The 27,806-nt window shown below is 37.6% G+C and overlaps 1 protein-coding gene across 1 annotated transcript in view; it reads right to left on the bottom strand.

The window, feature by feature from the left end:
- LOC134630644 (netrin receptor UNC5D-like) overlaps positions 1-27,216 on the bottom strand; it is a 168,834-nt gene extending 141,618 nt beyond the window's left edge. The window contains exon 1 of the mRNA XM_063478114.1: positions 26,902-27,216. Coding sequence (XP_063334184.1) covers positions 26,902-26,986 — 85 coding nt within the window. The 5' untranslated portion in view covers positions 26,987-27,216. The remainder of the gene's footprint in view (positions 1-26,901) is intronic.
- Between the last annotated feature and the right edge of the window lie 590 nt (positions 27,217-27,806).

Raw genomic sequence — 27,806 nt, forward strand, 5'->3', positions numbered from 1 at the left:
GCAATAATTTCATTACACTCTTTGTATGTCAGAAAAAATATTGACTGATCATCATCTACCCATGATATAGTTGCAATCCCAGTTTTTTCACTTCTATTCCAAACCAGACTTTTGTGACATTTAATACTGTGGTGGTTCATCTGGGTTACAGTGACAATTACCTCGCAATGGGACACCAGTCCTAAAACTGAACAGAGCTACCTGTCATTAAATAGCATATGGCCTCTTTTGGCAAGTAAAATACCATACAACTGAACTCCAGTATCACAGTACAGTGGCACAGTACAACCTGATAGTTTGGAGATTCTATGTATCTGTAGAGAGACAAACAGGTAGGAAAAAAATCTGATATTAGAAGCAGCCAAGAATATTAAAATCAGTGCATCTCTAGAAGTACAAGTTTTCATTTATTTTCCCCATTTATAATGTTAATTAGAGCAGGGCGATATGACCAAAAATATTTATCACGATATACATTTGAAAATTTGCGATAACGATATAACTGACGATATAATTGACACTAGACAAATTATTTTACAACTCCACAACTTTATTAGTGCAAAAAAATCCCATCAATGTATTTTCACTTGAACAAGCAGCTGTTTTCTATGTGCATTAAAGTTATATAAAAATGTAACAGTGCAAATGCAATTCCTTGCTGACAGTTTAACCAAAAGGCATTTCCAGTGGAAATTGGCTGACATATCCTCAGCACAACCATGTATAATATCCACAAAACTTAAAAAGAGGCTATACACACACAATACGGTAATATTATGTTGAAGCACAGTACGTATTGGTTGGTCGCAGCAGATGGCCGCCCCTCCCTGAGCCTGATTCTGCCGGAGGTTTCTTCCTGTTAAAAGGGAGTTTTTCCTTCCCACTGTCGCCAAAGTGCTTGCTCATAGGGGGTCATATGATATGATTGTTGGGTTTTTCTCTGTATTTAATATTGTGCTATCTACTGTACAATATAAAGCGTCTTGAGGCGACTTTTGTTGTGATTTGGCGCTATATAAATAAAATTGAATTGAATTGAATTACGTATCACTCCGCGAGGCTCCTGCCTACGATAGCTGTAATGCTCCGACAATCCATCAAGCGGTGTGGGTTCGTAGCTTACCAAAGTCGTACTAAAACATTTGACAGATTTTCGAGCGCCGTGTACCACATAAAATCGTTTCGAGGTCAGTAAACACAACCAGAATTTATACATAAGGCACACGTGATTATAAGGGGCATTGTCGATTTTCAGAAAAATCAAAGGATCGATTTTAAGTGTGCCGTATTTTCCAAAAAACACGGTAATAACGATGGCCCGCTAGCATGCTCTACAAAAATAGTGCTTTGTTGTGTATCTGACGGACGAAAGCTAAACCAGTTCCACACCACTGAAGTTTTTGCATTTTTACAAACCAATTCTGGTTCATCCGTTTCATTCAACGATCCGCTTTCACCCTCCTCATTCTCCGTCGCCGTCATGCTTTTTCCGGCATGTGCGTATGAAAACAAAGGCACTGCGCATGCGCCTTTTACCCATATTCTATCGCAATATTTCATTTTCTTATCGTTGCCCAACATTATACCGGTATTACCATGAACGGTATGATATGGCCCAGCCCTAATGTTAGTGATACACAGATGAAGTGATTTCACAACTTGAAATAACAACTGCCTAAAAGCCTAATAGACAAAAACATACATTTACACAAAATTACCTTTCTTTTTTCTACAGCACCAGTTCCACATCTCCAACAGAACAAAAAGATAAAGTGTAAATGACTTTAAATCAGAAAAAAAATGATTTTAGCAACTGGAATGCATTTGACTGCTTTCAGAACCTCAGTTTCCAATGAAATTAAAATGTGTACAAAACTCCACTTATAGTTAATACTATAAGTTATGTTTCTATTCAAAGCCTCCCAAGTTTTTATTGAGATTAGCTGGAATTGGTGTCTAGAGAAAAAAAATGCTGGATCAGTGCATCCTTTAGGCGTAAAATCATAGAAGGAGATGGAACTGTAAAGCATAGCTAGATAAAACAGCCTATTACATATATCAGTTTCAACAACGACAAAGGATGCCTCAGGGTTAAAATCATAAAGGCACGACACTTTCCCTATCCCAAGCTACAGTAGTTAGAAGTCTACAGCTGAGATTCAGAAAAAACTGTTCAGAAAACACAGTTTGTCTTGCTTAATTAAACCATCTGGAATGCAAAACTTATCACAAGACTGTAAGCATTTATTTTACTTAGCAATTCATAATTTTAAAAGAAATTAAACTTTGAGAAGTCAAACAGTCAGAGAACACTGTATAAAGTCAAACAGCTGGACTTCATTTGATGCCCCTGATCACGTTTCTTTAACTCAGCTTTCAGGTTACACATTCTCTGATGTGCTCACACAGTTTTTTTGTCTTGTGTAAGCTATATGGAGAGAGGGCTAACTTGATCAAAGCTTACCACCTTTGCTGAGCCCTCATTTTTGCATGAATAAGGGTCACAGGGGTAAAAAGCAGAGATTTTGGAGATTGGGAGCGTACTGTTAGGGTACCAGACTCCCTTCGCCCCAGCCCTCATTTTAGAAGCATTGGCTAAAGGTTAATGCTCCACTAACTGTAGAGGAGGGGGAGGGGGAAGAAAATAAAACAGGGAGATCAAAGCTTTTAAGCATGCATTTATGTGACTCTAAAAATCCTATAATGTATGTCTGAAAGATGTGATCTAACAGGACTGGGTCTGGGAGATGAAGCACAAAAAATGCAATGATGGGAGGAACACTGTCTAGTGATCATCTAAAAAAATGTCACAGTGTTGCACCTTCACACTTGTATTTCTTCTTTTTCTATTTTTTGAAGGTGTTTAATAAGTCATATCTGATGAATTAGTGGAGTGAATTCTAGTGTGAAAATTTTACCAAACACTATTTATCAACTTTATTATTGGCTATTTATTATTGGCTTTAAGATACATATATGGAATTGTATGAGGCATAAGGTCCTCCAGTTTTAGATTTGCTTATAGTGGATCTGCAAACACAAGCAAAAGCAGAGTCAATTTGGCTTATTAGAGTTAACAGTCCCTTGATTTGCAGACAGATTCCTTTTGATAAACTGCATTCTGGGACATAGGTGTGCACAGGAGTGTGTCCTATTCAAAAATGTATCACACTGATGCACACACAACTCACATTTGTCACCTGCCCTCTCACTGCCCCTATTCTGTTTTCCCACCATGACAGTCAAATCAAATTTAGCCACCTGCTTCACACCTGTTCCTCTTATCCGTAACAGGTTTCTATTAGCTTTGGATGCTGGCTGCCAAGACCACTGACTGCAGACCTTTAACAGTGCGTTGTTTCCTTTTAAATTATCATTAAAACATTTCTGTGTCAGTATGAGCCCTTCTTTCCACCACAGACTGTAAATAAAAGAGAAAATAGCTACAATGATTTAACCCACTGGTTACTAGTTTCACCGTGAAACCTCAAGCTGAGTGTCTTTGCTAAATGGACTGGTACTGATATAGCACTTTTCTACTCTATTTGAGCACTCAAGGCGTTTTCTTACCAGAAACCTCATTCAATCATTCACACATTCATACAAATGCTTTTCTATGCTTAACATTCACACACTGAAGGATACATCAGGGCAACTTAGGACTCAGTATCTTACTCAACACTTCAACAAGCAGAATAGAGGAGTTGGGGATCCACCCACCACTTTTCAATTAGCAGACAACTTGTTTTGCAACTACACCTGGTGAATGAGGGTTAGATTTAACCTACATAATATGTAAATTCACATTAAAAAGACATTAAAATTAACTATCTAATTTAAATAGTTATTTTAAATTAGGAATATTATAGGAATTTCTAAATTTCTTTTGGCCAGAACCTCAAAGAAATTCAGAAATTCCTTCACAAATAGTGACAAACTTTCTGCAGAACACAGATTTCACTGTAAAATGAGAAAGGCGTGTTGTAACCTTGGTTTTATAACAATATATATTTAGAATACAACCAGCTGGCAACCACTTGAGACATGTTCCACACGAGTTGCTCTCATCAGCGCAGCTTGACTGCATTTATAAATTTAATACCAAACATTCGCCAACTGTCCTGTGAGTGCTTCCTGTCAGCCTGAGCTGGGCCACAATTACTTGGAGACAGGTTGAATACCATCAACTTATGTAATCACCTTATGATTGAAACTGGTCATCCAGAGGTTGCTTGAGCAACATTTACATCTTCAGTGCCATGATATTAAACCAATGTCAAAGGTTTTCCAAATATATTTAATGACTAATCCTTAGTGCACTCAGTGGATATGGACACTAAAATACTGAAGTCTGGCAAAATTTGTTAATTATCTTTGAAAAAGGACATCAAGTTTTATAGGTAATAAAACTGTCAAGGAACAAACAATGCCATGTGTGGCCAGTGATGAAGAAGAATGTCTAATGACTGCCTTGGCTCTGTTCTTTGTTGCTTAATATCAATGCTTCTCCCATAATTCAACAGTAAAGCCTGTCCTCAATTGAGGAAGTACAATGAGGAAAGAGTCAGTTAGTTCAGAAACAGACTGATTTCCCATCTGGGTTGATAATCACCAGCTACACTGTACTGTAGTTCAAAGCTGGAGGATAACCCCACCAATACAGCAGCCTTAGCTATGTCTGAAAAAAATGACAAATTTGATGTTGAACACCACGCGTTATGCAACATCTGCTTGAATTGCAGAGATATGAAGGCAGACAGGGAAAAGACGGCAGTTGCAGGCATGTTGACTTTATATGTAAAAGTTTCAATTCGCAAGTGCCAGTTTATCATCTAGGGAATAAATGATGATGATGACGAAGGGTTTTTTTTCTGGAAAACATAATGATGATTGTTTCAGTTCATTTTATTTATGCTAGCATTCACTACCCAGCATTGCTGGTGTCTTATTAATCTGCTTTAAAGTAATGCTACATTTTTAGCAGAAATGTATTTTAAACTGTTCTATCCAACAAAAAAAAAGGCAAAAAACTTAAATTCAATTATCTGCAATAGGATGTTAAGTAGAAAGAAAAAGCATTGAAAATAAAGGACTGTAAAAGGACCCAACACAAAGATGTCTTGTCTTGGGTCTTGGGTGACAATTTGTGTCTGCAACATTATTATTCCAAGAAGACTGTGGTAACTAGAAAAATGGAAGCACCGGTGATTTGTTCGAATACTATTATTTCTATATGACAGGCCTTTTTAAAAAAATGACAGTGCTCTCCCAGTAGAAAAAGTATATGTAACACAATGTTTATTTGCTTCAATTTAGTCATTCTTGTATGACAGGAGCAGTGGGTCAGAAAACTCTAATGAGCATATTTTGGTGAACACCCATGTAGGGAATTTGGATGGAACGGGTTCATAATTTATGCCTGAAAGTGCCAAGTGACCACTGTAATGGTGAGTTAGAAAAGATCTTTCTAACTTACGTGTCTCTTTGTGTCATTACTGGTTGGCTAGGTTTGTGTGATTGATTGAGCGAATGGTGCATGTGTGTGTGTGTGTGCGCGCGCATATGCATAGCTGGGCCTGGGTCTGGGGTTTCCTGAGCCTTGGCCCCTGTGATCCCTACCGCCCCCTTCATACCGGGTCTTGGGTGTCGGAAGTCCTGGGACCCTGATCTTGGCTCAAACCAGGGTGGCTGACCTCTAGTGGGGTCGGCTGCCCATTGGCGCTGGTCATCTGGGATTCCCACCTCTTGACTGTAGGCATCCCATCTAGGGCCTACTTTCCTTCTCCTGTTGGGATGGTTTGTGCAGATATTGCTGAGATGTGTGGCCTTAGGTCTCCAGTACTCTTGGGGGCCTGTGAATGGCCCGGTTCTCCTGGGTCCATCTCTGTCTGCCTCTGGCTCCTGGGGGGCATCATTGCGGTTTCCCACCCTCATTTTTACAGTACATTTCGTGACAAAGACACACACTTGACACTCTCTCTCTGTCTGTTTCTCACACTCATACTCACGCACACACACACAGACACAGACACACACACCACAAGAAGACTGTGATGTGTGTGGTGTAGGGCTGGGCCATATTATACCGTTCACGGTAATACCGGTACAATGTTAGGCAACACTAAGAAAATAAAATATCGCGATAGAATATGGGTAAAACGCGCATGCGCAGTGCCTTTGTTTTCATACGCACATGGCCGAAAAAGCATGGCGGCAACGGAGAATGAGAAGGGGGAAAGCGGATCGTTGAGTGAAACTGATGAAACAGAATTGGTTTGTAAAAATGGTGCAACTTCAGTGATGTGGAACTGGTTTGGTATTTGTCCGTCAGATACACACGAAAGCACATTTTTTTGTAGAACATGCAAGCAGGCCATCGTTATTGCCGTATTTGTTGGACTAAGGTGCTCGTACAATGGGAGTAATCTGGGTCCAAAACTCCGTCCCCTTCAGGTCCCAAAGTCAAACGAACACTGCGGCATCACTGAGAGTTAAAAACTGTCTAAATTTTTTCATCTTTAATAAAACGATCAGCCTTTCTGCTTTACCAGGTGTGACAATTAAGTTTAACATCCAGGCATCCATGAAAACAGAATTTATTACATTTAACAGAGTTAGCAGGAAGTTAGCGGAAGTTACCTCGCTGGTTTCGCTAGTTACCTAAGCATGATATACCATGTTCTGACTGAGAGATTTCTGACAAAATTCAAACATACAGCTCTGCTATCACTTCAACATAAATGAAGACAGAAAACTAAACAGCAGTGACGTTTGTAGGGTTACTGAAGTTGGGCTAGCTGGTATATAATGATGTGCTACGCGATCGCTAGCGACACAGCTATGTTAGCATAACATAAACAGTGAAGCTGCAGGATGAACGCTAACACTTTTCCACTCGATAAAGTTAACGTGAGGGTTCCTGATGGTTAGAGACAAATGCAATCGCATGGCAGGATGCTGTAAATGGACCAAACTTCAGTCAGGAGAACAACTGAGATAGTCCATCCACAATATAAGGTTAGTCATTAATATACTGCAACAACATGGGAATAGAGCAGCTGTGATAGAATACAGCATTAATGAATCAATGGTACAGAAGTGGAGGAAGCAAGAAGAATGAGTTGAATAAAGTTTGATTAATCTGACTGCTTTGTTTCGCTTAATGTGTCTTATAATCCCGTGCACCTTATGGTCCGAAAAATACGTATTTGACTTTTTTATTTGGCACACTGCAGTTTAATGTTGCAAAGCACCTCTTTTTAACTTCAGTGGATATTATACATGGTTATGCTCAGGATATGTCAGCCCATTTCTACTGGAAATGTTTTTTGGTTAAACTTTCAGCAAGGAATTTGCATTTGCACTGTTAAATTTTTATATAGCTTTAATGCACATAAAAAAACAGCTGCTTGTTTAAGTGAAAATAAATGGATGGTTTTTTTTGCGCTAGTAAAGTTGTGGAGTTGTATTTTGTCTCACATCAATTATATCGTCAATTATATCGTTATCGCAAATTTTCAGATATATATCGTGATAAATATTTTTGGCCATATCGCTCTGCTCTAGTGTGGTGCTAGATTCCAATTTTTGTGTTCCAGGTTTTGTATGTTTTTCTTACAGGTGGAGTAGTTGACGATACATTATGCATTTCTATTTGTACTCTGTCCTTTTATTACATGCCCCCCCCCCCTTTTTTTCTCTCTCCCACCTGTCCTGCCTTATACATTGTTATACTGTATAACACATATAATGTAATAACTTTAAATAACACAAACAGAAATGAAGAAATAAACAGATAAACCCTGAACAAGAGGAGCCTATAGAGAATTTATAGAGCTGACCTTGGAAAAGCAAAATGTGTTTGGTACAACAGTGTATTCAGATCATAATTCTAATTGCAAAAGCTGCCTGACAGGACAGACTACAAAAAAAGAAAAAAAAAGAATGAGTCTTTCAATAGGAACTTACTTAGATGTCCCATTTTAATATAGTTAGTATTTGGCAGTTGCTAAATCCTAACAGCTTAAATATTACCATCACTTTTTCCACTTTTTGCTGGTAAAGACTGTTACTTGACTCATCGAGTAACTTGAATAACTTGATTATCAAAAATCCTCAAATTAATCCACAACTCCATAGCGCTAAGTGATCACCATTGAAACATTAACGTTTCCACACATTCGAGATTAAAAGTAGACCTGCTGTAGAAGCATATCTAGGAGCAAACATGTGACTAAAAAGTATTACAAAACTTTTCAGTGCAAAGAATGGCCTCTACTTCTTTTCCTCTTCATTGGTCCTTGACCTCGATGGAAAATGTCATGAGGTGAGTGCTCATAAAGAAAAGTGAACTTCAGTGCTCACAGAATCTAAGTGTCACAGATCTAGATACAGCTAATAATGCGACAGGGGATGTTGTTGACTTGGGTCTGCTGTGGTGAAACTACAATGTTCTCTAAACTGTGAAAATAATAACTTTTTAACCACAGCTAGTTTTTTTAAAGACAAAATTAATGTATTAGCTTGTGAAATGAAATCTTTGCCACGCTGAGACTACTTGCTCCCACTGTTCAGTCTTATATTTGCTTCCTGGCAAAGCGCTGAGCCACTGTAATTCGTGCCTTTTTTAAGGTTTCTGTGACTAAAGTCAATTTTTTAAATGAAAATCCTGCATTTAAAAATGGACATAATTATGCAATCTGAGTTTTAATATTTTAATATAGCTCATAAAGCTGATTTAGAGAGGTTTTTTTAATGTTGTTCACCAAAGGCAACAACTCTATGATAAGCACTGTAATGTTCATTGTTCACCTGTGGGTTTACCTTGGTTATTATTGAAGGCTGAGTGCATAATATCAAGTTATCGCTTGAAACTCAAAACTTAATATTAGTATTTACATTATCTGCACCACTTAACAGTTATGTTCATTTGTCATCATTTGCTTTCATGAACAGTATGATAGTGTGTCACTATGAACTGCAGGGCAGAAATATCTGCCATAAAGGATGGTCCAGTGTGCTGTATGCTTAAAGAGTTAATAAAGCAGTGAAACACTTTTCCTTACTATTTGTTATAAAAATTGAACAGCTCTTAATATCACTAATATCACTTCACTCTTATTTTGCTTAGCTATCTTCTCAAGCAAAACTGACTTCACTTTTGAATTGGAGGAATGAGGTGCAAATGCTTTTGAACTCAATGGCACCTATAGCCACATTAGGCCTGCAACCTCCACCCGTCTCTTGGCTTCCTTCACTAGAAGAACCACAAAATACAATCAATACCTTATTCCTATGTAAATATATTAATTTTACATTAATGTTAATTTTATTTGGCAATGGACATGCAGTATTAGGTTATAGCAAATACAGATGTGAGGATGAGTACAAAATATATTCAATTACTCACAGCATTTAGCAATTTATCTCACTTCAATGAAGAATTAGAATAAAGCATATTAAGCACAAAGAGAAGGATTCCTGGGCATTACAGTACTTGCACAGCTTTAATGCCAACAACAAGGCTGTCTTGTAAAATATGCATTTCTGTCCATCCCACTTTCAGATATTTCCCAGAAGCAGCTAATGGGCGGCATTAATGAAACAACACAATAGAAAGAACAATGGACATGCAAAAATGCCTTTATCTGTCAGGTTGAAAAGAGAAGAGTGGAAATAATATGAAATGACAGGATGTCAAAGCAGGGTTTTTCACCAGCATAATGAAACTTACACTTCTAAGTGTATATTATATTATATTATATTATATTATATTATATTATATTATATTATATTATATTATATTGTGCAGTCCAAGAGCTGAATTGGAGTATGCCCAACCTTGGGACAAGATCTTTTTGGAGAAGCAACTGAATTAAACCAGAACAGAGGCCGGAGTTACTGAGTCGGCCAACAGGGAATACATAAGACCAAGATGGTTGGAGCTAGCTGGTTACCAATAAGTCAACTTTCCAAGAAAAACAATAAAGCAAAGGGATTGTCCACTAACAAATCAATCACAGATGGTTGCACAGATGAGTTGCTGTATATATGGGTGGCTGTACCTGGGCAGCCCAACCAAGTAATAGCTCTCTGTGTGTGTCTATAATATACTATATTACATTATATTGAGTGCTGGGCCATATACCAGACGTACCAGTATATTGGTTATGATTTCATTTGTAGTGAGAACTTTTCAGATGTCTCTATACCAGTATACAGGCAAAATGCTTGCCCCGATCGTCCAAGGGGTTTAAATGTATTATTAAATGCATTATATTTATCACAATGCAATTGGGTTACCCAAGTCTGCACATATCATGCAGCTCAACACAAAGGAACCCACTTAGTGCAGTAATTCAAAGTATACTTTGTTACTATAATGTGGTAAACGATAGCTATGGTTATCGATTAGATTAAAGCAGTCACATTAGATTATGGGCTGTATACCATCTAGGTGAAATTGCAAAGAGTGAAGAAAATCCCTTTGAGATGGGCTATAACATCACCCACTTCTGTTCTGTCTTGGGAGTGTTCTCCATTAGCCTTGAAAACAAACCCACTGTTCCTGTAGGTTATCATATACCTTGTAGGTCAGCAGAGAGAGCTGAATGTCAGGAGCATATTACTCCACTATGTACGGGATACAACAAACACAGTACTCAGCTGGCAGTGAAGAAACAGACCAAATCCAACCTAAAAGAATACACATACACATACACTTGCACTCAGATGATGAGCTTAAAGCTTAAAAAGATCTTAGATTGTAGGATCTTTTCTAAAGGTCAAAATCATTCTGTGGTTTGTCTCACACTTGCTTGGGGGTTCAAATATCTTTTCGGCTCAATTTTTTTTCAGTCATGACCTGGGTTTACATCTTACATCTTGTGGTGCCAAAAGGGAAAAAAAGGAAGTTTTGTCACATTCACATTCTGGCTTTTATTTTTCTTTGCTGTGTTGAATCTGATTGTTGGCATTCATTGGTTGAGACTAGGGAGGCTCGTGTTATCGACTGACTATGGATCAGGACCACTCCAGCCTGTAGGCTATTAGGAGAGCCAGCAATTCAGACTCCTGCCCTGTCGTTCCTTAATTGGTCCCCTCAGAAGCTTGGCGCACACAAACTTCACAATCACGCTGGAAGATTACACTAAAGAAAAAGAGATTCCCTGTGTGCAAGCTGCTTGGCATCGATTAGCTCATTCGCACTTCTGTTTCTTCAGAATTTCTTTTTTATCTCGTTTCTTTTCACCTAAGATTACAATCAGCTGGTCTGGTCTTTGAGTAAACCATACAAATCGAGATAAAGAGTAGTAGAGAAGACAATGGTTGGAACAAATGGGAGATGACTCAGGACTGCCTACTTGGTAATTGGGTTTTATCTCCTCATTTTATCAGGCCTTGTTTTGGATTACAGCTATACAACACACACATACACAGGAAAAGAGAAGTATACCTAGACATTAGCAAATCTCAAGATAACAAGTGGGAGAATGTGGCCATTGCTGGACTCTCATTATAGTACTTCACAGAAGACAAGCTCGACTGTTTTCTGTTGAAAAATGCAGTTTTTATCCACTGTGGTCTCTAAGTATTGGCTACAGTCAGTAAACACAATGCACAGAAAAAATATCAAGAGAAGATGCTACTGCACAATAGCTCATCTTTTCCATTTCCCCCAATCTAATTCGCGGCATGTCGGTTTCAACCTGACATTTCAATTTCGAATGCTTCTACAATTCAGTGCTTTGAATATGGCTGTTGTCAGTACATGTGTATGCACAGGCTGAAGCCCATGACAGGCTGACAATTCCAAGAGTCATTCAGCAGAAACACTGTAGATATCTCACCTTCTAAGACGGAGGGTTTCACATCTATTTCAAATGTGACTTTTGACAACAAAGTTGTCAAAAAGTAATATACACAAACACAAAGAGGCGTTATTGAATATGCAGCCACTTTACAAAACACCTGAATCACCACATTTAATGTGGACAACACAATAAATGTTTTTTTTAAGTTTTCCAATAGGTTATTGAAAAATCTATATTTAAGCAAACCTCTGTTGGACAAACTGACTGACAAGGCCTTTATCCCTCTCAGATGATGCAAAACAGTTTAAATATGGAAGTGAGTGCCGCAGGATGATGTGTGTCCATCACCGAGCTATACTGTGGAAAATATCAGGAAACAACAGCATCCATTATTCTAAGGAATTGTAGGATAATAAGGTTATTTTTTAATACTTTGGGGAGGACTGTGGGGTTTTATAGGTGAAGGCATACAATAAGATGTTCTTGGTGTCTTCAGGGAAATGCTGTGACTTGGTCTTAAATTAATAATAATTATTTAATCTGAGATTCTTTGCTAAATGCTATATAAAGGCACTGTGGCTTTATACTATATATTCTGTTTTGTCTTCAGCTTTGGGGCTAAGTTGGTCTAAACCGGCTAAGGTGAAATGAAGCAGAAACTGGTAACGCGATTTATTGATTCTGCTGTCTGTGAGCTGAAACAAAAGTAGCTTTTAAACGAATGTAACCACATCAATGCACAGAATAGACGTTATCTGTCTTAATGACAAAGGGGAGTCCTTGGCTGAAGGGGAACCTCATCAAAGTTACACATGCATAACCTTGCAACCACACTGACGGCGCACAGGAAAACACACACCCTTCATGTATGAATGAACATTTAAGTGGTTCAAGTCATTCACCAATGTAAAGAATTCATATTTTGTTTAAAATTTCTTAATGACTTTCCATTTAAATAATAATCAAACAGCACAAGCACAAAGTTTCACATTTAAATTAATTATAAATATAACATATTCAATATGACCGCAGGAGGTCATGTGGCTATGAATTCACTACAAAGACTATGTTACTATAATGCTATTTGTCCACGGTATGTTGTGAAAACAATTATTATCAAGAAAATAAGAGCAAGACTCTTGTTCACAGAACAACACCAACACAAGTGCTACTTTGAATGCTGATGGTTTCAAAGAGGAGTGGATAAAGAGCATAAAGAGTGCCATTTTACCTCAGAACAGATGAGGATAATAAGGAGCAAGAACGGACAGTGTCTGCCATGGAAGTCATGAACAGCTGACTAGTATTTTGTGTTTATAGTCCATAATTTCATTGTACATGTACAATGACAATAAAGGCCTATTCTATTCTATTCTATTCTATTCTATTCTATTCTATTCTTCTAAGACAGTGCTAGCCTAAATGATTTTAGAGCCCATGGTAAGAGTAGGACTAATTTCAAGATCCCGTATATAGTCATATATCGTTTGGCTGATGCTTCCCCTTACACATGCTTCCCCTTTTACATGTGTGACTATTCTGATTAAACTATTAGCATTTACTTCCATTTTAATTCCTTTCACTGGGTTCCTCACCGGTTGATATAGATTTACATTTTTACCTAGCAGCTCATGTTTGCATGCCCTCTGCTTTATATCTATGAAACACAAGAGCAAATGCAGTTATGCATGTCCTTACTTATCCTGTTTTAAGTTTAGTTATTCAGTTATGAATAATCAATGAATTTCCTCAGTACCTTTACGTTAGTGATGGTCACATGGATCTTCAAGGTAACCCTTTTAAGCCACATTTAATAAAGAGTCACAGTCAACTCAACAGCACATTGTGGTAACTTAAACGCACAGAGCATGAATCTTGCAATGACTACAAAGAAAGCTAGTTTTTTTTCATAAGAAAAAGGCTATGAGGAGTCCCCTTACTTGGTCTGAAGTTTGCTTGAGTAGTGCTGATGATGTGTTTGCTCACTGTTGGGTATAATCCATTCCAAGTATACTGTGTTCGCATTACATTTCTCTGTATTGTAGTATTGTAATGCAACACATTACTGTACTAAACTCAGTAATCATATTACAGTTACAATATGTTATTACTTGTGTTACAAAGATTACAAAAGTAATAACATCAGATTATCTGCCTGAAGTGCAGATAATAACATGCTATCTGCACGTCAGGCAGATAGAATAAAAAAAAGATAAACAATGCATTTTTCTTCTTGAGCTTTTTGCTACAATATGCTGATTTCAGTATGTCTGCATGGAAGAGGAAAATGGTGGTGCGAACTGGAGATGGACATTACCTTTATTTGTATTGCAAGAAGGACAGGATTGCTATGGTAAATTGCAAAATTGCATCCAGAACAGAAACAATAGTTTTGGCTTTATGTAGACATCTGTACAGAATGCTAACACAAAGCTAGCAAAGAAGAGTGATGTTATAGTTGAGTGTATTCTAAGCCTGACAGTCAGACATTATATCTTTTATATACAGCTTGATCTGTATTTATTTCTTCTTACATTGCTTTGAAGTCTCCATGGACTGATTTTCAACTGCTTTGTGTTGTTGGTTTTGTGTTCATATGTGTCCTAAACAAGATCTTATGCATGTCCTTTTTAGGATAGGGAAATATCAGTGTGTGGGCCTGTCGCCTCAGGTTTATTGGTTTTTTTTATTATTTTATTTTTGCTTTTAAATTATTAGGTTTATATTGTTAAAAAGTAATTATGTGGCATTACATTTCAGGTCATTTTACAAAGTTACAGAGTGATGCAAGAGGAATGTAACCAGTTGTGTAACAAAATTACATTTTCCAGTGAGTAATTAAGTAACGTAGAGTGTTACTTTTAAGAAAACTAGCAAGTAATATGTAATTCATCACTTTTTTTGACTAATTACCTCAACACATGTATCGGTTACATGGTTCAAATCATGCTTGTGAATGAAAGGGGTTTTGTGTCTTTATTTTTATTTTTTTGTTATTTTTTAAAACGGTAATGCTGTCACTGTAATATTATCCAAACACATACACCCAAAATTTTCTGCCCTAGATAACTGCCAACGTCAATTATGTTGCTTATCTCACAGCTAGCACAGCTGTAAGAGCCTAAGAGGATAGAGTGACATGAACGTCACAGAAGGTTTGGTGAACTCTGAACTTATAATTACTGAAGCTGTGCATAAACCTGCTTTTCATTGCTATAAATAATTAAAAACAAAACAGTAAGCCAAGATAAACAGTTAAATAAAAAGCAGATGCAATGAGGCACAGTGTGGTTTTAAATATCTCCTCTACATCCTCCGCTTAGGGTTTCTCTGTATTATTGTAGGGTCTTTACCTTACAATCTAAAGTGGCTTGAGGCAACTGCTGTTGTGATTTGGCACTATATAAATAAAATTGAATTGAATTGAATAGCAGTTTGTGTGCCTCCTGTCTGAACCAATAAAATCTTCTGACCCAATGCATGTCCAAAGATGAACTGCAGACCAACTGCACTTCAACACATTGAAATCAAATATTCAAGACAAGATAGCAGCAGTGGATCTGTCTTGAATATATGGATGGATGGAACACAATATGTTCAAAAATGAAAAAGAAAATGGAAAGAACAAATGTATAGGAACAGTCTCAAGTGACTAATGTTAGGGGCAAGTTTGAACCAAGAAAGGGCTTTTTTCTGTAGAGAGATGTTCTCCAGGAGCTCTGGGTTCTCCATCAAAAACACAGACATCTATTTGAGGATCCAGAGCCATCAAATTAATCAGAAGCTTCATTTATTTTGTTTTATGTTTATTTGATGTTAAATTTTACAAACAACTGACACACGCATACATATAGAGCTGGGCGATAGAACGATAACGATATGTATTGCGAAATAACTTTTTCTCGATAGAAAAATTAAACTATTGCGATAGGCCTCATCTCTCTTGTCCTCTTAAAAAAAAAGAAGAACAGCCAATCCAAATTAAGTAGCGCAGAGCCGAACCAATCACAGCCGCAGCGTCACGTCACGTGACTTGTTACGTACAGCACAAGTGCCAAGGCGCACATGTGCTGTACATGTTTTTGCAGCCGGGCCGCCCGGGTAATGAAGGAAATGAGTTTGCCGACTAGAGAAAAATCAACCGAGCGAAGGTTACCGAAGAAAAAGCGATGATGGTTCCAATGCCGGAGAGCTTATCGAACTGAAGGGCCATAGAAGTTCCGTAGTGTGAAGGTATTTCGGCTATTTCAAGTCTGACAAAAAACAGAGTAGCGCACTGTAAATTGTGCCGAAAGCAAGTCTGGAAATACAATAAACCGGTGCATGCTCAATCTCTGACTGAAAGCGCTAATTCGTCATTCGGCTTTTGTCAGACTAAAGTAACTGTTAAAACTGTTTGAAAAGCTAAGCTATACAACAAGGAGAGATTGAGAGTTTCCTTTTAGTTCTCAGTTTATTTGATATTGACAAAAGTTAGTCAATTTTGTCTGTTCTTCTGTAAAACGAACTAAGATTTATTTTTAGAATTAATATTTTGTTTCTAAGTGGAATTGACAATTTAGTAGTCTGTTTTGTTTGTTCTATTTTGAAACTTAAACGCTTTAGCGGCTGCCTTTTGTGTAGTTTGCAATATTTGCCTTTATTTATCTGAAACTGAAGTCTCACGTTCCTTAAGTACATCTACCCTGTTGAACTTATTATGGGAAATAAATATTTAAATCAAAACAAGCTGCAGATTATTTCACATTTTACTCGTGAGCAACGGCACATTTAAATCTTACAAATATAGTTATTTGGCTTATATCGTGATATATATCGTTATCGCCTGAAATGAAAAAACATATCGTGATATGAAAAAATCTTATATGGCCCAGCTCTACATACACGTGTTTCTTAAGTCTCGCTACTACACTAATATTGTTATTATTGCTCTGGGAAACAGAGTTAGAGTTGTTTAAAAGCTTACTTTGCTTAAGAAATAATTATCTCTTACTATTTTGGGAACAGAAGTTACCAATTATAGGTTATCATAGCAATAAGCTGCGATTTTGAGTTGTAGTTGCTATTCATTGTTTGTTTGTTTTTTGACTGATGAGACAGTCTGTTTGCACAGTTCACTATAATTTTCGGTTTCATACGTTTTAGATTAGCAATTGTCAAAGAGTGTTTCATAATCTTCTCTTTTGTCTCCAGGAATGAAAAACATAAAGGCACAAAGGCAGTTGTCATCCAGCTCTGCGTTTCATTTTATCAATGACAGAGCTTTGTTGGTTTTAAAACATACAGTCACACATGACTTCAGAGAGGTATTATGTCAGCTTCATATGCTCAGAGGGACTCTTAAACCCCATCCTGTTTCTGTGACACTCATAAAAGCACCAAATGGCCCTTGAGGATGCATATGAATTCAAAAAGGGAATACTAGACATAAGAAATGTGGATGAACCAGTCTGTCTCGCAACAGTCAACCAACTTTTCAAAAAGTACTGTGTTCATAAAAGAGAAGGGACAAAGACAAAACAAAAAACAAGATCCAGAACATTTAAACATAGTTCATCTTAAATGCCATCAGTTTGGAAAAAGCATGGCATTTAAGAACTGTCTTTCGTCTCGCAAACTTTGATTTTTGTCTACGCAAGTGCATAACTGTGGTTCAGTTGTGCATTACGCAACCTCCCCCACACACCACCACCAACAAAAAAAGACAAACATACTGGTCTAAAGCACAACCATTTAATATAATCGGGGGCAAGATATCTTTTGTGAGGAACAAAGGAGCCTTAATTGGTTGTGATCCGCAGGTTTATCTCTATGGAATTCCTACAATTTCCTTTTTTTTGGATACGTTTCCAGTATGTTTCACATCAATCAGTTATGTCATTCATAATATGATAGACTATGGTGAGGGTCCTTTTTAGACTGGGGTGCCTTTCAAAAACTGCTGATGTGATGCTTAAAATCATGATGACTTCTGCATGTAAAAAAAATGTACACATACCAAACAGACATTCTGTAAACACACACTATACCAGTACTTTACTACCGAGTCATTAAATATGTATTTGGTTCTGATTATGCTTGAAATTAATTTATCATGGAGAGCAGAGATAGGCGCTCGGTGTTACTGACAAACTGATGTGGCAGTTACTGATAACATGAGATACTCAGATATTCTGCACTGTAAACCTCGCGTCTGTGTTTCTCTCTCCCTCTGCTTTTTTCATCTTACATGCCCTGCTCTCTTACTTTACCTCTGCAGTCCTGGCTCCTTCCTCCTTCAGTCAGGTGAGCTGAGAAATGATAGCAGAACCAAAACATTTGTCACAGCTATAAACAACTGAAACTAAATTACACTGAAAGAAATTGCAAGGGAGGAGTGGACAACAAGAAAACGATGAAGGGTCTGGGTATTTACAAAAACACAAGCACTTTAGAGGAAACAACAGTGCTACCCATAGGTATAAACTGTGAGCTACAAGGGAGAGAAAGAGAAAGAGAGGTTAAGAGAGAGTGTTTGGCATTGAAGTGAATGGTGTATGGTATGAATCTAACATTTGTGCCAGTGCCCTTGAGTTAAACAGTGAGACATTCAATGGTGCACTGTGGATGGGCAGTTATCTCCAAGGCCTCCTTTTCAGTATTATTTCAAAACACAAGGAAGCAATACGCGCTTTTATCAAAGAGTAAGTGTAAAGGTTGTGGATACAAGGCTGAGGGCAAACCTGCAGGAGGGAAGTGAAATAGCAATATTTGGCACCATGTTATTCTTCCCACCTGTGAGCACATAGAACATACATATGGGCATAATGCAGTGGGTTTATGGGAAAACACAAGCTGTATAAGCTATGCTTGATGATTCAACACCTATCAGTACCTGTCAGTACTGGGTTTATCTGGTTTAATGGATAAATAGTGGTTTGGCTGACTTTTACAAATCTATTTTTTAGTCTATAATCTGTCCTCTCTTTTTACTATTACACCACAAAAACTGAGAAGCCGTACAAAATGTAAATAAAAATATACAAAAATGCTTTTCATGCTGTCAAATTTATAAACCTTAATATGTTAAAACAGTATAAAGAAAAAATATGGCAAATATTCCAGAAAAAGTTGGGGTGTCACTCTAGATTAAAATTAATAGGGATTCATTTGTTCTTCTCGGGATCTCTGTGGCTATTGGTGTTTTTGTCCACAGTTCTTTATTCCTAAACCTCTCTGGTCACTGGATAACATAAGTAACAATACTGTTTAATAAATAATGATTATAAAAATATATAAGCTCACAAAAAGCCAGCTAGACACTTAAGTAGACCTCAACCAATATATAGCCAAGCAAATATTATCATCTGAAATTAACTGTAAAGCAATCCCTCTGTAGCCGCATTTGTAATCTGTCCCGTCTGTCCAGCAGAGAGCATTCTGCAACTTTCCTGTTGGAAACACACATTTGGAGCACCATAAACACAACTAACAGATGATCGAAATAGGGCAGAGCATAAACTAAATGAGTAAATGCACAACTACACATAACAAATATCAGGGAAATCTGTTCATGTTTTGTGTGTTTAAAAAAAAATCCCAAACAATAAATTGAAATCTTTGCTGAGACAATTAACGGTCTTTGTACTCTACTGTAGTAACTGTAGTAAGGAAGAGCTCTACACAACATGGTTGAATTGAATAGATATATAATGTTCCAGCAACCAGTTTATAATATAGTGGGTTTTTTTATTGTTTTTTATTTTTTGCTTTTTTAGCCAACAAAAAGGACTCTGTTCCAATCAAAGATCTGCAGGAAATATTATATCTAAAAGTTTTCAAAATCCCAGTATCCCATAAAAAAAGAATAGCTATCTTACAGTTAGGGCTTTGTCCAAGCAGCCAAAACACGGTCAATATTTCCACATATTTGATTTTGCAGCTTTTTATATTCCCTGTAGAGAATATTTCTTTTGGCTCTTTGACTGCATGAGCTCAGCTCCTTCAGAATGTGGAGAATAAATGACAGAAGATGGGGTTGATAGGTTGGGGAGAGAAATGGGTTCCCCTTAAATAATGCAGTAGTGAAACTGGGAATATGACCACCATGCGATCTCCAGCAGAATAAAAACAACAGTGGATACTAGCCCAGCTGGGCTCGTGAATTCATATCATGTGTAATGTCAGTTACGTTAAAGCCAGAGCTTGAGCAAGATTCTGGCAGTCATTTTTGCGATAAATTAAACATGGCAGAGATGACTCCATTGCCCTTTATCCACCTCCCCATTCCAATTCCCCTCCCTCTCTGTATCTCTGTTTCTCTCTTAAGTTTTTTCACTTACTCCATGCTCAAGCCCAGATGCATTTTTAGTAGCACAACGAGTTGCATGGTCAACTCACGGAAGCTTGATCAGTGAATTTATGAAAGACAACAAACATGCTCCTAATATTATACATATAGCATAAGCTTTTTGTTGCACAAAGGTTACAACAGCACTGTAGTTATCCAACCAACCTGACTAGTCTTGCTTTGGGTTGACAAGTTACAGTGCAATGCACATTTACGACCCTACCTAATATAGCCCATTTGGACCTGAGATGTTGAGAGATGTTTTAAAAGAAGCCGCTGAATCTTGTCCAATTCATTCACATCCTTAGGTCATGCTTTTCACAGAAACCTGCCTTTCTGCTGTTAGTTTTTGTTTTAATGTCTTACCTTGTCACACAGTTACAAGAAAAGGTTTGTGAACCCTCTGGAATTATCAGGTTCTTTGATTACTTAAATTTTGTCTGAGCTACATTTTAGCCTAGACAAAATAGGCTTGTAACACAATTGTCAACTATTCCAGTTTTCATTTGTTAGGTAGATATTCATTTTTCACTTTTAGAATTCAGTCTTTTTTTTTTCAATGTAGACTGTGCCAGCTTGTACACCTAACATCCCTCTCCCCCACAGAATCCATCATCACGCTTCAGATCCCATCACTGTTGCCAACTAAACGACTCTGTTACTAGATGTAGCCACTTTTCACAGCCCCTCAGCAAAAATCTATGGACAGTACTGCCATGCAAATGATGGTCTTCTCTCACTGTATGCAGTGATATGAATTCACAAGCTCAGCTAGGCTGGTATCTCTCTCTGCTCTTCTGCTTTGTTAAGCGACTAAGAGAATTGAAAGACTTTAAATGCAAATACAAACTAATGAACTAATAGTGGCATCAAGATAGTGGTGTTTTACAGCTTTGATACAATACTTACCATCATTAGTGTTATCAACAATGCTTTATGTAGTCTTTTTTTCAGAAATACATTAGGTAGAAGTTACATAAAATGATATTTATTTTCCAGAGATGCAGTAATTGCTATTTATTGTTGCTGTTTTTGGCGGCAATCTCAATATATAAAATTAATACTTCACTGAAAACAGATGTTAAATGACAAACTAAATAATATTCCTGAAATAAAAATACTGACTGAATTTTAAAAATAATACACAGGGGTTAGGGGTGCATGAATATGCCCAAAAGGACTATCACAATTATTGAGATCACAATCATTTGTCACTGATACATAATTGATTTTGGTGACATCAACATTTTATTGCAGAGTCCCAACAGCTGTGAGATCCCTCTCTACTTTCCCTGCGTTTTGCATAAAGCACAGGTTTTGCCACAGTGGAAAAAAATATGCGCGAGGGAATAGCACATCTTTTGTCCAGTATGTTATTTGAACAAATATATTTAGCCAAATTGAATGTGATTCCTGTGGTGATTTCAGTGTGTCTTTGTGAGCTGGATGAATACACTCACCCGCTTTACAGGCTCATTCTGAGTTATACAATTTATGTTAGCAACCACTGTATTGTTTTTCTTTGCTTTCATGCAATCATCATATTGCAAGTTGTGGTGTATTTTCAGATAGCTGAATAAGTTTGTTGTGATGGTTTACGGTGCACACAGCTCTACAGCATTCTTTGCATATGAGTTGTTCTTGGTGAAATTTTAAGTCTTTCTAAAGAACTGATGATGATCTGCTTCTAGAGACAAGCTCTTTGCCTCTTTGCCTTCCCCTGTGACAGACAGCTGATTTTTGTTTTGATGGTCTGTAGTATATCAGTGCGGTCAAGTGCACTCAGGAAAGTTCTCGCTGCGTGGTGCAGGGAACAGCTGTGATTGGCACATGTAGACATGGTTATTAGGCAGTGATTTTAGGGAGCACTTGATTGCTTTGTGTTCTACTGACAGAAAATGCATTTTCAATATCTTTCAATCATTTTCATTTAATTTTGTGAAGCCAAAATCACAATACTAGCAGTATTAGTAAAAAAGTAGAGGTGCCATTACCAATTATTGATTTAATATTTGAATGTTAGCCTAAATAATACGTTTACAGTAACATGGGAATTTTGACTCAAAATTGAGACTAACAGAAACTTTTCTTCTGAAAAACTTAAATGAGTTGTTGCCAAATGGCGTACCTACTGATGGGCTGTGAGGCAAGTCCAGACAGGGATAAGTTTTTATTGCAAACTGTAAGCTATACACCTACACAAAAAGCTATGAATAGACTGTTTTACTGTATGTATGGGTGCCCTAAAATAATAATTTAAAGAACTTCTGTCACAGAGAAAACCAGTGTATTTGTAGAGCATTACAGATTAAAGCAATTTGATTGACAGCAAAGAGGTTAACAAGGGGGGAAATGGATCAGTTTCATTTGTATAGCAAACCATACATACCCATCACACCACATGACTGACCACAGAAAAAAGGAGGGGAAAGGCTGTCAGTAGACAGTACTGCTAAAGCTACCTGTCTTATGACTTCAGTTGCACCTGAGTAAATCACCTGTCAGGAGAAGTTGACCACTGCTAATATAGTGGGCAGCAAGCTAAAGCAGAAGTAGGACTGGCCTTTTTCACCAGTGTACTGTAAGCCAGGTTTTAAATACAAAAGCTAAAATCATTAACCTAGCTAGTGCAACTTAATATTTTATTAGCCTACTGATGTTATTCTATGCATAAGAAAACAGCTAAAAAAACAAAAAAACAGAAAAAAAAACTATGGCAAATAAAACTATAACTAAAACAACAATGAAGTTGCAACAGAGACAAAAAATAAATGCTATGACTTAAAAGTCATGATTATGGATTATTATGGAGGAACTGGTGGAACATCATGTGCAATAAATACACCTTGAAATTTTGACTCGCCCACTGGTGTGACAGTAAAAAAAAATCCAAAACCACTAATTCAGATGTTATGCATAAAGATTTGACAATCGTGAACCCGTCATTTAAAACTAGGCTACTTCATTATTAATAGCTATACATAAAGTGCATTATGCTATAGCCTAAAGTAATTGCTATACCAATGGTTTGCTAATTGGCTGTGTTGAGGTGGTTTTCTATGCTTTCTTTAATGCTTTTATATGCCATAGTATGTGTCATTGTTATACTATTTGTATGCGTTTATATGCTATTGTATGTTCTTTTATGTTTTTAAATCATCAGGCTGCTAGGCACAGCAGTTAATGAATCAATCCACTTTGTGCTCTGTAAATCTGTCATATTTACGTGATTTTTCTTTAACAAATTGATGCTGTTTTTGTTGGGGAGCAATTTTCAGCCGCAAATATATTTGATGCATCTAGAGTACAGAAATATATATGTAGAGTGCCCATGTTCATCATAATGAAGAACCCACTCCAACCCACTGCAGCCATGTGGCACAGATATGATATTAATTCTTCTTAGACAACAATAGAGCTCTTATTCACAGGGGAATAAGCTTGTTATGGCCACTGACTTTCTTCTGGCCTCTTTTTAAAAGAGATCTCTCTCTTATTATATTTCACGCCTGTCTGCTACGCCCCTCTCTGAGCGCCTGAATCACCCACACCTGAAATCCATCTGATCATCAGTGGAGGTGGATATCAAGCCACAGAACCAGCCTTCCTTGGCACTTGACCACTGAACCTCTTGTTGAAGTGGTGTTGTTTGGCACTGCTGGAATTGTTTTTGATAGTATCTTTGTGCGACCCTGCTCAGCTCACCCTTTGTCTTCCTTACTAGCTGTCAGAAGTGTTTTCCTCAATTAGACTTGATAAGGTTAAAGAAGCTTTGTGGGGGTTATCACTCCCACGGCCCACCTGTCCCCCAAAGCAGTCAACCTAGGAGAAACACTGAACACGTCTGTAATGTTCACTGGTGCTGCTCAACATTTTATCAGCAGCATTTCCTCGCTGAATCCCCTTGCAGGCACTGACTGCAAGGTTCCTCTTTTGGGTTAAGGTCTTTTTTTTTGTTGTCACTTGGTGTTCTCGGCACATTAAGAATAAAATTGCTTGTTGAATACAAGTGATTTATCCCATCATTGAATGCATTTGGATGACCGTGTTTTAACTTGGCATCTAACTGATAAATAATATCTACTTATAGGGGGCTCTCTACATGTATGTGGCTATGGAAGTGAAATTTTGTGTCAACACGTGTGAGTAACGTGTCATTTATATTTTATCTTGTGCAAAGTAATCTTGCTTTTACATTATTTAGCCAGTTGTGTTTGTGCGTGTGTGTGTGTGTGTGTGTGTGTGTATGGAGACTGCCTTTCCATAGCACTTAATTTCATGTCTGCATAAAGTATTTGACTGCAGACATCAATATTATTGTATGATATAAATATTTTTAAAGCCCAAGTGAAAGCCATTTCAAATCCGAAAGATATATTACAAAATACGTCCATGCAGCCTATAAAAAATGTGTAGGGCAGACACAAGCACATTTTCCTTTCATGCACTAACATTATTATTGTTTTTCTATCCAAGCATATTAGGTCAAGCCTTTGAAAAATCATGTAATGCTTCACATGGAAATGTAGCCATGGTAGCTGCTTCTATAAATACAATTTACGGTCAGTCTTAAAGGGTTATCTCAAACACATTTCTGCCTTAGTTTAAACCTACTTTACTTTAAAAGAACCGTAAAACCCCCTGATCCTTACATGCAAAGTTGCCCTTAAGATACTTTGGCTTAATATAATATTTATGCTATGTAAATTTCCAAGTTGAAGCTGATTTCAAAACTTGGGATGCAAAAATAAAAACCTTGGGGCTAGTTAACTAATTGACTTGCAAATGCACCTTTGTTACGCTACCATATGAGATAAATGGATGTCAATAGGTCAGGATGGATTTGGCGGAAGCAAAAAAGATTCTCTGATTATCTATTCTCTGACCAAAGACAGTATATAACATGTGCATAACCACAGGTTTCATCAGTGTTGTCAGTTAAGTAAAACAGTTTTCTGTATTATCATTAAGTCAATGAACATTCAAATCTGCTGGCTAAATAGAACACGTCACATCATGAGTAACCAGCTTACTGATGATCAGACATTCTGAATCTGGTAGTGACAAATAACTGATGAATTCAGATGTTTACTTTCATGTGATATAATGTCATAAAAGACAGGCCTGTCTTATGTAGGGGAAACACCAAAAACACATGTAATCTAGATTTGACAAAATGTTCAAAGGAGCTGAAGCTGCATCTGTTGTTTACAGCTTTTTGCAGGAGTCTACTTGCAACCTCATAAGGTTAAAAAAAACCCCCAACCCTCTGATCATCCAGTTGCAGAGGAGTGGACATAAAAATGGCTAGAGCTAGCCCCAAATTGGGTTTTTGAAGTACAGTACTTTTTCCCAGTTACCTTGTATGCGCACAAATAATGAGCCTTTTACCCTTTTTTTTTTTTGCATGCCTGTCAACATTCGAACAAAAAGCAGCTACTGTCAGAAGATATGCATGTGCGTGCACAGCCATCAAACAATCAACTATTAGCAAGTTTGGCGAAGGGGGGGAGGTATTTTATTGTTTAAAGTAAAGCAAGAAAAATGAGGAAGACCACCAAGCTATCAGCTTCTCTAGTTTTACCAGTATGCTATCAACATGGCATCACAATTTGCACATTGCGAAACATAACCTCCCCCACCTCACCTCACCAGCAATCATAATTAAACAAAATGCCATAATTTAACAAATAATGTTGAACATTGTCCTGGCTCTCGATTTCAGTATGACAAAGCATAGGAGTGGAAAACTACATACAAAGCATGTTTCACTAGTTTGCTCCATTACCATACAATCACCCAGCAACCAACAATGGTGCACATGGGCATCAATGTTAATATATTCAAAAGCATATAATTGCTAGAAAGCCCACTTGAAATGTGAATAATGTGTCATTTATACCATACCTTGTGCATAATTTAGTCACTAAACAGCACGTTTGTAAATTATAGACGATATAATCAGTATTTAAAGTGTGAGCAGTTTTATTACAGTCTGCTTTCATTCACAGTGAGTGTCATCATGAGCAACAGAAAGAATGAATGAATGGTAAGCTTTTTTGAGAAGCCTCAGAAGAAGAAAAGTAAGATGAGAGCAGTAAGAAAATGAGTGACAGGACTATGCCGTTCTAAAGGATATGAGTCGGTGTTCTTGAGGTAAAAGTCACTGCCATTGAATTAAGACATTGATATTAATTGTTATTAAACCACTTATAAATGGTCCATCACAATACTGACTTTGTCTAAATGAGATGGGTTTAACATTAAAAATATAAATAAAATAAACAAAAAACACGCCGAGACTCTCAAACATTTCTTGAGTGAAATCAAAGTTAACCAGAACCCAGTCATTTTAACTGTGTACTCCAGAGAGAATGTCCTTAAAGAAGCAGATTTAGATTAGTAATAAGCGTTTTGTTGCACTAGAAGAAACTGACGTTAAACCTATTAAAGCAGCATTTATGAACAAATCTTAGCCAGGCTGTTGCGCACGACAAAAAAAGAAGAAAAAACTTGTTCCAATTTAATTTGAATTAATGTGATTTATAAAGGTGTCTGAAGCTTTGTTCATTGCTTGTTTGTCAAGCAAACAAATTGCTAACAGTATCTCGACACTTAAAAAAAATCCCAAACAAGTACAGTCGGCGTCGGAAACACAGTCTGTCGGGGCACACACCTTTTTATTGAGTTTATTAGGGAGGACTGAGACGCCCCCAAAAGCACTGAGCTCTTCAAAAAGTGTCTCGGTGTTGAGCTTACCTCTCGCTAATGTGGTCGGCACCTGCGAACCAAGAAGCACAAAGACGAAAAAACTCAGGTAGCATCCTCCCGAGAACTGTCCCATCACTGCTCTGCTTGTCTCCCTCCCCGTCGGGTCTGGGGGCACCGGCCTCGGGTCTCGTGCATTTGTCGTTTGCACGAGACTCCTTTTAACACGTTTCCGTGTCCTGATGAAAACCTCTGTCCAGGTGGGCTAGTACGTGTCCGCCAAAGAGGACCGTCTCCAAACGGAATCGCAGTGCGGAAAGAAGAGATGGAAAGCGGTGCCGAGCTTTCAGCACTCGCCACTCAGCTGCGCGAGAGTGGAATAATTAGACTGAGCGCGCGCGAGCCAACAGCTTTCGCTGTTTCAGAGAGCGAGAGAGGGAGACAGAGAGAGAGAGAGAGAGAAAGAGAGAGATAAAAAGTGAGTGCGAGGTCTTGTTGAAACCCCGGTGGACCTGTTAGGGCTTGACAAAACGCGTGCGTGTGTGCACGTGCACACAGACAGTTGTTTGTGCTCGCGCCTGTATTGACCAGATGTAATGACCAATTACCTCTGTCCTGTTTCTGACGTTTCCAGAGGCATTCAAACCTGTAGTTCCGGACGATAGTGTGGTCATTAAAATCGACACCGGTGTATTGCAGCTCTTGCCAATGGCATTGTCTGGAAAATTACGATTTTTCTAATTACTGCCGTTAACATATGGCTTCCAATTGGTGTTCTATTGTCAATTAAGTGGGCGTTTTCTCACTTTACTCTCATTCCACCCAAATTCTATTGGAGTGATAGTTTTGAAAATGACTTGTGGAATGGGGCGCGAAATATTTAAGTAATGTAAATAATATACCCGCTCTAATTTTTAGAGAACATTTGCAAAGCATTGCTTTTGATATTGCACTAT

The sequence above is a fragment of the Pelmatolapia mariae genome, linkage group LG7, assembly GCF_036321145.2.
Source record: "Pelmatolapia mariae isolate MD_Pm_ZW linkage group LG7, Pm_UMD_F_2, whole genome shotgun sequence".
In the NCBI taxonomy this organism is placed as follows: domain Eukaryota; kingdom Metazoa; phylum Chordata; class Actinopteri; order Cichliformes; family Cichlidae; genus Pelmatolapia; species Pelmatolapia mariae.